At 42.2% G+C, this 11,701-nt stretch overlaps 1 protein-coding gene across 3 annotated transcripts in view; it reads right to left on the bottom strand.

Moving 5' to 3' along the window:
- Positions 1-462: 462 nt before the first annotated feature.
- The window catches only part of LOC134568014 (rab GDP dissociation inhibitor beta-like), a 31,890-nt gene continuing 20,651 nt past the window's right edge, over positions 463-11,701 (bottom strand). For all 3 annotated transcript variants that reach the window (XM_063426235.1, XM_063426234.1, XM_063426237.1), the window contains 4 exons: positions 7,784-7,955; positions 4,581-4,725; positions 3,920-3,974; positions 463-1,983 (listed from right to left, as the gene is read on the bottom strand). In XM_063426235.1, the coding sequence (XP_063282305.1) occupies positions 1,831-1,983; positions 3,920-3,974; positions 4,581-4,725; positions 7,784-7,955 (525 nt within the window). In that variant the 3' untranslated portion in view covers positions 463-1,830. The remainder of the gene's footprint in view (positions 1,984-3,919; positions 3,975-4,580; positions 4,726-7,783; positions 7,956-11,701) is intronic.

Below are 11,701 nucleotides of genomic sequence, written 5' to 3'. Positions count from 1 at the left end.
CTAAAGACTCATAAATGTCATGAGATCATGTAGTATTTTTGGAGCAATGAGGGAAAACTTTGCAGGTTGGGAGGAAGGAATAGACACTATTGGGTTATGGAGCAAAATTATTTTATTATATAAGTTTAATATAAAAAAAAAAGTATAGATAACCTTTCCCAAGACTCCACTAAGCATCCTAACATTTTACAAATGCCAATTGTAAAGGAAATTCATAACTCTAGCAAAAATTGTGAATAATATGCCGTTCTGAATATGACTGAGCCTGTGTTATATTGTCTTTGTGACATTTTCAGTTGAAAGAAGAAAAGACCTAGAGGCATTCCTATGGTATTTAGCACCCAGAACAGATGATTATTTTGTTGTCCCCCATGTCAAAATGTATAATATAAATATATAGAACATATAATATATGAACGTTATAAGCAAATTGGAAATAAGACAAATGCAGGATTATAGCTATTTAGTGAACAGACAATACAGCATTTTATTTTATAAAATGAAAATATGAGGAATTTTCTACAAATATATGTAATTTATGCTTCTCTGTGACTCAATACTTCTCTCATAATGTGTCCCCTTCACCTTTCCCATATGCATTTATGGCTTTGAGGGCCATCCCTAATGATACAATGTAGGGAATGATAGATCCAGGAGTTTCAGGCCGGAATATCGCTGCTTCTGTTACATTATTAAGAATTTGGTCATCACGATGCTGGCTTCCATGATATGAAATACTATTTAGGAGGGCTCCATTTTTAGGATGCAGAGAACACAATTGGCAAACACAAAGATCTGAGAATTCAAGCCATCGTATGCTTTACAGCTCCCTAGCAGTCAGCTCAGAAATGCACCATGAATAGTTCTGCCAGCCTAATGCATACCTCCCAAAATTTCAGGTAGACAAAGGGGGCATTTTCATTTTAGGGGTGTGAGTGGGGTGTGTGGCCAGGGTCAGGGCTGCACTGAGAAATTTTAGTTGACTTACTAATAACAATTTATGCAACTAAAATGTTATTTAAAACAAGAACAATGTATCTTATTTACACACACTAAATTCTAAACACGTTTCTTGTTCTTTAAAGATGCATTACTAGGAGTATTATTGCTGTGAAGCTCTGTTATACACTTAGACACATCAACAATACAGAGCTTCTAGGAAAGAGAGACATTCAGATAGAACAAGAGGGACAGATAGATTTGGTCCCAAAATATGGACTGTCCCCCCTTGTAGGTGAGATCCTAGGGTACCAATTAACTGAGCCCCTGGGTCTATGGGTAATCTAGATCTGCTTGAGATGGCATATTTTATGAAGTTCCTTGCTGACCACACGCACAGAAAAAGTTGTGAGTTCCATGTTCAGTATTCATGCTATGCAAAGTGTTACCAGATTGCATCTACATTCAATTTTTAACTGTTCTGTCTAAATTGTTTTAAGAAACTGGGTATGTGTCCGTGTCGATTAACTTTTTAATTCAAAGATTATAACAGTTCATTTTTATTTAACTTGCAATAATCTTTCTGATATAAATATTTTATAAACTGTGGTTGCCCCGTTGGAAAATATATTCTAAACTATGGAACCAGAGAATGTGTTACTTATAATTACACAAGAAAAGCAGAATCATTTTGCAACATATTATCATTTATCTGTGACAATAGACATTGAAACAAAATCTACCATTGACTATCGGAAGAAAAATCATGAACAGGAAACATAGATTGCAAAAAAGGAAACAAAATCACAACTGCTGCATACAACAGGGTGCAGTAAAGGCAGTGGATCAAAATATATTACATAATTAGAAATAAAAATAAACATTTTGATGTCACTGTATGTCTTGCTTGCACATTTCTGTGTCTGCACTCAACATGTCTTTAAAGACCAGAGTAGCACCTGTCATTCTTTTGAAGATGTCTTTAATGTCGTCACAAGTTGTCTCAAAGTGAGTTGTAGCATCGTATGATCGTGAGATAAAAATCTGCAGAAAAAAGAACCAAAAGAGAGAGTATAAGTTACGTTAAAATTGGAATGATGGAAAATAAAACAGTACAAAGATCCCAAAACGACTTTCAGAAATATTGCTGTTTCAGTAGGCTCCATATATTTATATTATATTTTTCAGAAGTGCTCCTGAGCTCCCCAATTTACATTTCCTTACTCTCTGTGACAATAGGGCATATATGGAACTGGCTCAGAGGACACTTCAACAGAGCTCAAGTTTTTTGGAAGACCTTAATAAATTGACCTTTTTAAAATTGTGTCTGTATTCTATGACCCATTCACCTCTTCTACAGCATCTGATATAGAAGACCTCAAAATGTGATCTCCACATGGGACCCAAGCTGAAGTGCTGGGCCAGATTTATTTTTTTCCATTCCACATTAAAGTAAGACACATATCAGCAATATCATGTTAAAGCACAAAAATGTTACACGTTGGACATCACATACAGCAAGCGGGCAATACATGCAGAATGTTTTTTTTGCAAGTAAAAATACAAATCCAGCCAATTTCAGCTTGTGCAAGTGGGTTTCCAGCTCAGGTAGGTTGCGTGCTCTATATATATATAGCTCCTAAACATATGAACAAAAGTACCTTCGGTGTTCCCCACTGGTACACGTAGCTGCTGCAGGAGATTTGTAAAGCTTTTCACCAAGTGAGAGTGCTTCTCGTGAGGAAAACTTATTGCTTCTCGTGAAGTCAGGAAACAAAGATATGGTGGAACCATCAAAGTGAAGTGGAGTTTTCCCATGGGCTGCTGCAAGAATTAAATTTTTATCCTGGAGAGATTGAAAGTGAATAATGAGATCTACAGTTGCCGTCAGGGTGCAGACACCCTGTTTTTTTGTTGTTGTGCGGAACATACCATGCAATTTCATTATTCTTGCTAGCTTAGGCAGTAGCAGTATTGTAAATAGGCGCCTTATAAGGTGCGGTAGATCACTCAGGCTCACGAACTCTGGTACACTGCGAATTTTGAGGTTGTATTTCCATCTGTATTCCTCCAGTGCATCCACTCTTTCCACAGTGATGGTTTGTTGTCGCTGTGGATCTTCCACTCTCTGCTCAACTGCAGTGAATCTTGTGTAGTTTTTGCCCGTTGAGGCCTCCAGTAGTGTGATCTTGGTTGTGGCCACCTCCATGGCGTCTTTAAAATAAGCCATGTATGTGGCTATGTTCTTCCGCAATTCTGCTAGCATGCTCTTAAGCTGATCTGCTGTCGCCAGCTCGCCGGCAGCAGGTGTTTTGGGTGTATACCCAGGGTTAAGGCTCACCAAAGTCCCTGCACCAGGATCATAGGAGAGGTCGTCCAAAGAGTAAGAAGAACCTTCGTCTTCCAGTACCATTTTCTCCTATGCCGTTCTTTGGAAATTCTGTAAGAGCTCTCCAATATTGCGGTTAATAGGGCCTTTATCGGCCTTTGGCTTTTTTTTCTTCCTGCCCATTGTGTTCCCCGGTAAGAATAAAAGATTTACAGACAGGCGTGCGGTTAATTTCCACCAATATTCTGCTTTGTTGTTTGTAAAAGGCTCAGGAGCTCAGAATAGTGCGACTACTCCAGATCGCTGCTAGATAGAGGCAGATGCAAAAACCCAATTTTCAAGTTTCTAAAACATCTCTATTTGTAAAAAAACATAGCAGTGAGCACTTACCCTTTCAATGATTATTACAGCAATTATTCCAAGCAATATTTCTTGAATAGGTCGTTAGAGGCTTGGGTAAATGTGGCAGCCATACACCCAAGAAACATCACTACATTACCAGATGCACATATTACCTTACCAGAGTGATGGATACAGTGGGACACAAGTTACTGTTACAAATCACCTTCCTTCTGGCCCTAATGATACTCTCAACAAATTAGTCTCTCATTTATTTTAATGCTTGCTCCTTTCTGGGAATTATATTCTCACCTGGTTCTTGATCCCATCATGCTTTGGGATGTACTGATCTGCTATCGTGACAAATCTGTGATGATTTAAAAAAAACAACAACAATAAATATATATTAAATATGTGCAGAATAAACAATCCTAGTCAAAACAAACACAAAGAAATTGGGAAAATGCCTGCTTGACATATTACACATAACTAGTTACTAAATAACTTACATTAGAATCAAATGATGTCCTTTTACTACATTGCACACGATAGACAGTACATAATAAGATTTACTATAATCCATTTTTAGTTTGTGGTCAGATTCAAAACACAAAACTATGGAACTTCTAGATCTTTCTAGTTGGCACAATTCCATGGACACATAATTATTATAATTGACAATACATGTTACCAGTCTGTAAAAGTATTTTGTGTAAAAAAAAAAGCACTCTATATTTGTCCTAAAATTATATTTTCAGTTACATCAATGGATCAGTAGGTCATTAAGTCACATTCAATAATCTACCCCCTGGTTACACTACACCCCTACAATAACAGCATGACTCTCTGTGGTCTTTTGAAATGTTAGGAGATATGCCTCGTGCAGAATTTAGCAGTCAGCATTGGCCGTACATTCAGGTACTCCTAAGACTAGTTATGATGTCACCATGTTGAATGACACAATCCTACTTACTTTTGATCAATAGGTTCCAGTAATTCGATGGCTGGCTGGATCTCTTTCTCTGGGTTCTCTGTTTCCACAGTGGTGCTAATTATAGCAACGTATTTTCCGTCCGATGCCACACAGTGCGAGCAAGATACCATGCAGACGTAGATATCTGAGCGGACGAAAAGGATACAACTGATTGCTATGAAAATGGCTACCATTAAAAATATAATTAAAAGGAACCCTCTAATGAAGAAAAACGTATATACATATGGCATATGGCACATATGTGGCAGTTGCCATGAATCACCAATTTAAAGCAACTCCATGAGAAGTGTTGAAGCAAATGCTTCTCATAGAGAAGCATTGGATGCACACCATGTCCAATGTCTGCATCATTTCTCAAATAGATTAAATAGCTGGATCTATTTCAGTCTGAAGTTTACACTGTTTAGTGCAACAGGCTAAGTGCACTGATTAGCAGAAAAGAGAGATAACTTAGCCCAAGAGAGATTCCAAAAACTCAGAGGGTCTGTCTTAGAGCTGTGTGATTTTTACAAATAGTTATAGTTCTAAGCCATGGTGTTCTACGCAACATCAGGTTTGCAATCATGCAAAGCTGTGATGGTACTTAAAATTACTCTTTAAATCTTAACTTGAGTAGCCTATCAAATGGAAACAACAGTCCATTCTGTTCTGCTCTGAATTTGAAAAGCAGGAATCTCTAAATATTGTTTGCAGATTCACCAAATCCACGATAACTATCAAATATGGAGTATATTGAAGTTATTAACTGGCACATTTTAGATGACAACAGTTCGCTTCTACCATGTCCTGTCTCTGATGAATAATATAAATAAAGATTGTCAAAAAAAATTGAATATATTAGTTGAGCAGTGCTAACACACTTTTTTTTTCCCAATCATTTTTTTTATTAATCAAGATAGTATTAGTGGATATAACATTTCATGAGAATAACATGTTCCAATATAACACACTTTTAACACAAATCTTGTGTTAATATGTCTTGAAATTTCAAAAATTACACATGCAACTCTTTCTGGTTCTGAGTATGAGTATACAGTGAGGGAAAACAAGTATTTGATCCTCTGCTGATTTTGAACGTTTGCCCACTGACAAAGAAATGATCAGACTATCATTTTAATGGTAGGTGTATTTTAACAGTGAGAGGCAGACTAACAACAACAAAAATCCAGAAAAATGCATGTCAAAAAATGTTATAAATTGATTTGCATGTCAATTAGTGAAATAAGTATTTGACCCCTTCAACTTAGTACCTGGTGGCAAAACCCATGTTGGCAATCACAGAGGTCAGATGTTTCTTGTAGTTTGCCACCAGGTTTGACACATCTCTGGAGGGATTTTATCCCACCCCTCTTTGCAGATCCTCTCCAAGTCATTAACGCTTTGAGGCTGATGTTTGGCAACTCAAACCTTCAGCTCCCTCCACAGATTTTCAATGGGATTAAGGTCTGGAGACTGGCTAGGCCACTCCAGGACCTTAATGTGCTTCTTCTTGAGCCCATTTCTTTGTTGCCTTGGCTGTGTGTTTTGGGTTATTGTCATGCTAGAATACCTATCCACGACCCATTTTCAATGCCCTGGCTGAGGGAAGGAGGTTCTCAATCAAGAGTTGACAGTACATGGCCCCGTCCATCGTCCCTTTGATGAGGTGCAGTTGTCCTGTCCCCTTAGCAGAAAAACACCCCAAAGCATAATGTTTCCACCTCCATGTTTGACGGTGGGGATGGTGTTCGTGGGGTCATGGGCAGCATTCCTCCTCCTCCAAACACGGTGAGTTGATGCCAAATGACTCGATTTTGGTCTCATCTGACCACAACAATTTCACCCAGCTGTCATCTGAATCATTCAGATGTTCATTGGTAAACTTCAGACGGCCTGTACATGTGCTTTCTTGAGCAGGGGGACCCTGCGGCAGTTGCAGTATTTCCGTCCCTTATGGCATAGTGTGTTACCAATTGTTTTCTTGGTGACTATGGTCCCAGCTGCCTTGAGATCCTCCCGTGTAGCTCTGGATTGATTCCTCACTGTTTTCATGATCATTGAAACTCCATGAGGTGAGATCTTGCATGGAGCACCAGACCGAGGGAGACTAACAGTTATTTTGTGTTTCTTCCATTTGTGAATATTCGCACCAACTGTTGTCACCTTCTCACCAAGCTGCTTGGCGATGGTCTTGTAGCCCATTCCAGCCTTGTGTAGGTCTACAATCTTGTCCCTGACATCATTGGATAGCTCATTGGTCTTGGCCATGGTGGAGAGTTTGGAATCTGATTGGTTGATTGCTTCTGTGGACTGGTGTCTTTTATACAGGTAACGAGCTGAGTTTAGTAGCCCTTCCTTTAAGAGAGTGCTCATAATCTCAGCTCATTTCCTGTATAAAAGACACATGGGAGCCAGAAATCTTGCTGAATGATAGGGGATCAAATACTTATTTCACTCATTGACATGCAAATCAATGTATTACTTTTTTGACATGCGTTTTTCTGGATTTTATTTTGTCTTTCACTGTTAAAATATACCTACCAATAAAAATATAGACTGATCATTTCTTTGTCAGCGGACAAACGTTCAAATCAGCAGGGGATCAAATAATTTATTCTCTCACTGTAGGTATCTCAAAGGGTGATTAACTTCCCCTTCTTGCCGTGCTTCCGTTATCATGTAATGAAAATATTTTAAAAAATGTTATGAAAAGATTCTCTATGCATACCAGGAATTATCCCAATAGATACAAAACTCACATGATTATGAGCCTAATTTCTGACTCTAGACTCAGTATAGGTTGTGATCTAGTGAATGTGCAAGCAATATATAAACATTACCTACTTTCCAAATTCTGAGAAAAATAATTGAATAGTTCTTTCCATTTGATATACTGTTTTGTCTATTTACTTTTGATTGCAATGCCTGTTGTGTGCTGTTTGGAAGTCACATAAGTGCTGCAGCATGTGAGACAATGAAGACTATTTTATTAATTTGTGAAGTCATATTGAGATAGAGACGAGAGCCATATAGTCAAATTGATATTACTTTGTTAATCACTGAGTTTTGACATCTGGCCTTTTTTCTCTTACAGGCACTCAACTCAACTTGGATCCAGTGTCTCAACAAAAAGTTTATTTGTAACCCATGCAACACCCACACTAATTCTTAAATAGAGCTGTTATCCTTGTTGTGCACCCAACCTGATTTTCTGTTGACCTGTGTCTGGGGGATGATGATTTGGCAAGACGTGCATTCATTGGTGTTCCTGATGGGGTGGCTGAGTATGCATATAACTCGTATAACTTGTCCAATCTTCTTCACCTGGTCAGGTACATAGCTGGGGTCACAAATTAACTTTTTACAGTGTGCAATCTGAAAGAAATCAGACAAGGTACTGACACTAGGGTATGGTGATTAGGTAGCTCCCAATGCTACATATACCCACTGGGAAAATTCTATTATATGGTACTGTAAGAGAGAGAGGGATAATGTAAAGGAAAGCCATTACATAGACAGGTCCATAGTGCTGGCAATTGCATTGTTCTATATCGGCGGTTCCCAAACTGCGCCTACGCGGTGTGAACTGTGCTCTCCCCTGCCGGCTCTGCAGGAGAGGACCCGGGGAGCTCTAACATTCAGTTCCGCTGGATTCTCCTCTCGTGAGCTCAGAGCTTTGCCGCGGTTACCATGGCAACGCTCCGAATCTCGCGAGAGTTAACTCTAGGAGCTCCTGAGGATGCTAGAGTTCACTGTCACCACCAGGACCACCAGGGATTGCAGTAAATGTCAAAATGACAAAGGTAAGCAGGGAGGGAAGACATCATTTTTATTTTTAATAAAAAAAAATAAATATATATATATTTATTAATTTGTTCTCCAACCCCCACAGACCCCACACCCGACACACTGCCCCCATACACACACTACCCCATACACACATTATCCCCCATACACACACTACCCCCAAACACACTCATTATCCCATACACACACACACACACCATACACACACACACACACACTGCCCCCCATACACACACACTTCCCCTCATACACACACACTGCCCCCATACACACACTACCATCCATACACACACACACACACTGCCCCCCATACACACAATTACCCCCATACACACAAACTACCCCCCCATACACGTACACTGCCCCCCCATACACACACTACCCCATACACACACTGCCCCCCCACACACAATTACCCCATACACACACACACTGCCCCCCATACATACACTACCCCCCATACACACACACACTACCCCCCATAAAAACACACACTGCCCCCCATACACACAATTACCCCCCCCACACACACACTGCCCCCCATACACACACACTGCCCCCCCATACACACACACTTCCCCTCATACACACACACTGCCCCCCATACACACACTACCATCCATACACACACACTGCCCCCCATACACACACACTGCCCCCACACACAATTACCCCATACACACACTGCCCCCCATACACATACACTGCCCCCCCATACACACACTACCCCGTACACACACTGCCCCCACACACACAATTACCCCATACACACACTACCCCCATACACACACACTGCCCCCATACACACAATTACCCCCCATACATACACACGCTACCCCACATACACACACACTGCCCCCATACACACAATTACCCCCATACACACACACTGCCCCATACACACAATTACCCCTATACACACACTACCCCACATACACACATACTGCCCCCCATACACATACTTACCCCCATACACACATTACCCCCATACACACACTGCCCCCCATACACACACACTACCCCCCATACACACTGCCCCTCCATACACACACACTGTATCCCCCCAACACACACACTGAACCCCTCACACAACCTGCCCCCACACACACTGTACCCCTCACACAACCTACTATCCTATACACACACTGTACCCCTCATGCACAAACTGCCCCACATACACACACACTGCACCCCTCACACACACAAACTACATCCTTCACAAACACAATGCACCCCTGTACATACACACTGTATCCCTCACACACAAACATGCACACTGCACCCCTGTATACACACACACACACACACTGCACCCCTCACACACACAAACTACATCCTTCACAAACACAATGCATCCCTGTACACACACTGTATCCCTCACACACAAACATGCACACTGCACCCCCATACACACATACTGCCCCCCCCCATTCACACACACTTCCCCCATACACACACACTGTATCCCCCAACACACACACTGTACTCCTCACACAACCTGCCCCCCTACAAACACTGTACCCCTCACACAACCTACTATCCTACACACACACTGTACCCCTCATGCACAAACTGCCCCACATACACACACACTGTATCCCTCACACACAAACATACACTCTGCACCCCTGTACACACACACAAACACACACACTGTACCCCTGTACACACACACACACTGCACCCCTCACACACATGCACACTGCACCCCTCACACACACACATATTGCAAACCTCACACACACACACACACCCCATACCCCAGGTAAGTTGTCAAACTGTTCTTAAACAGTTTGACTACTTAACTAGGTAGGGCACTACTGGCACTATAACTACTACAACGTAATGTAGTGGTTATTGTGCCTGGATTGTTTGTTTAAATAATCTACCAGTGCCACTCCCAAGATTAGGGGCCCAGTATATGCCGCAGCGCTGTACATATATACAACCTAGAAATTTTTTTGACTTGGGGTGTCTTGGAAAAATATTTAAATATTAAGGGTGCCTTGAACCTAAAACGTTTGGGAACCACTGTTCTATATTATGAGGGGATGGTACAATATTTGGGTTGCGCCACATACTGTACAAGAAAATAATTGAGTTACTAGTCATGTATGCCATTTGTTTTTGAAAGACTATATGGTAACTTAACATAGAAATGAATAAACGAAAATTATAGTTTACTTAATCCATTGATGGTAAAAGAATAGAATTCACGGTTCACAATTCTACAAAGCTCATTAAAGGAACACTATAGTCACCAAAACAACTACAGCTAAAAGTACTTGTTATGGTGAGTATAGTCAGCCCCTGCAGTCTTTTTGCTGTAAACCAAGCATGTCAAACTAGCGGCCCACAAACAATGTCTTTGCAGCCCGGCTAGCAGCAGGTTTGACATGTTAACAGGGCCGGACTGGCCCACCGGGATACCGGGAAATTTCCCGGTGGGCCGTCGGCACCTGGGGCCGGGCAGGCAGCTGGCTGACCTGCGGCCGCTGGCTGGAGGAGCTCTTTTGGCGGCCGCAGGGGGAGCAGGCTGTTCTGTCTCTGCTCCCCCGCCCCAGCGCGCCGCTTAATGAGACCGCGGCCGGAATATGACGTCATATTCCGGCCGCGGTCTCATTAAGCTGCGCGCGAGGGCGGGGGAGCAGAGACAGAACAGCCTGCTCCCCCTGCGGCCGCCAAAAGAGCTCCCCCAGCCAGCGGCCGCCAGAACGGCTCCCTCTGCGGCCGCCAAAAGAGCTCCCCCAGCCAGCGGCCGCCAGAACAGCTCCCCCAGCCAGCGGCCGCCAGAACGGCTCCCTCTGCGGCCGCCAAAAGAGCTCCCCCAGCCAGCGGCCGCCAGAACGGCTCCCTCTGCGGCCGCCAGAAGAGCCAGCTGAGCTCCCCCATGCAGCCACCATCAAACTGAGCTCCCCATGCAGCCGCCAGCACAAAGGTAAAAATTATGTGTGTCAGTGTGAGTGTATGTGTGTGTGTCATGGTGTGTGTGTGTGTCTGCCTGTGTCATTGTGTGTGTGTGTCTCTGTCTGTCATGGTGTGTGTGTCTGTCTGTGTTATGGTATGTGTGTGTCTGTCTGTGTCATTGTGTGTGTCTGTCTGTGTCATTGTGTGTGTCTGTCTCTGTCTGTCATGGTGTGTCTGTCGTGTGTGTGTGTCTCTCTGTGTCATGGGGTGTGTGTGTGTGTCTCTGTGTCATGGTGTGTGTGTCTGTCTGTGTCATGCAATGTGTGTCTGTGTCATTGTGTGTGTGTCTGTCATGTAATGTGTGTGTGTGTGTTTTAAGGTGTGTGTCTGTCATGGTATGTGTGTGT

This window comes from Pelobates fuscus, chromosome 7 (assembly GCF_036172605.1).
Source record: "Pelobates fuscus isolate aPelFus1 chromosome 7, aPelFus1.pri, whole genome shotgun sequence".
Lineage (NCBI taxonomy): Eukaryota > Metazoa > Chordata > Amphibia > Anura > Pelobatidae > Pelobates > Pelobates fuscus.
The sequence above is the reverse complement of the archived record's forward strand: the minus strand, read 5'-3'. Positions and strand labels throughout refer to the sequence as shown.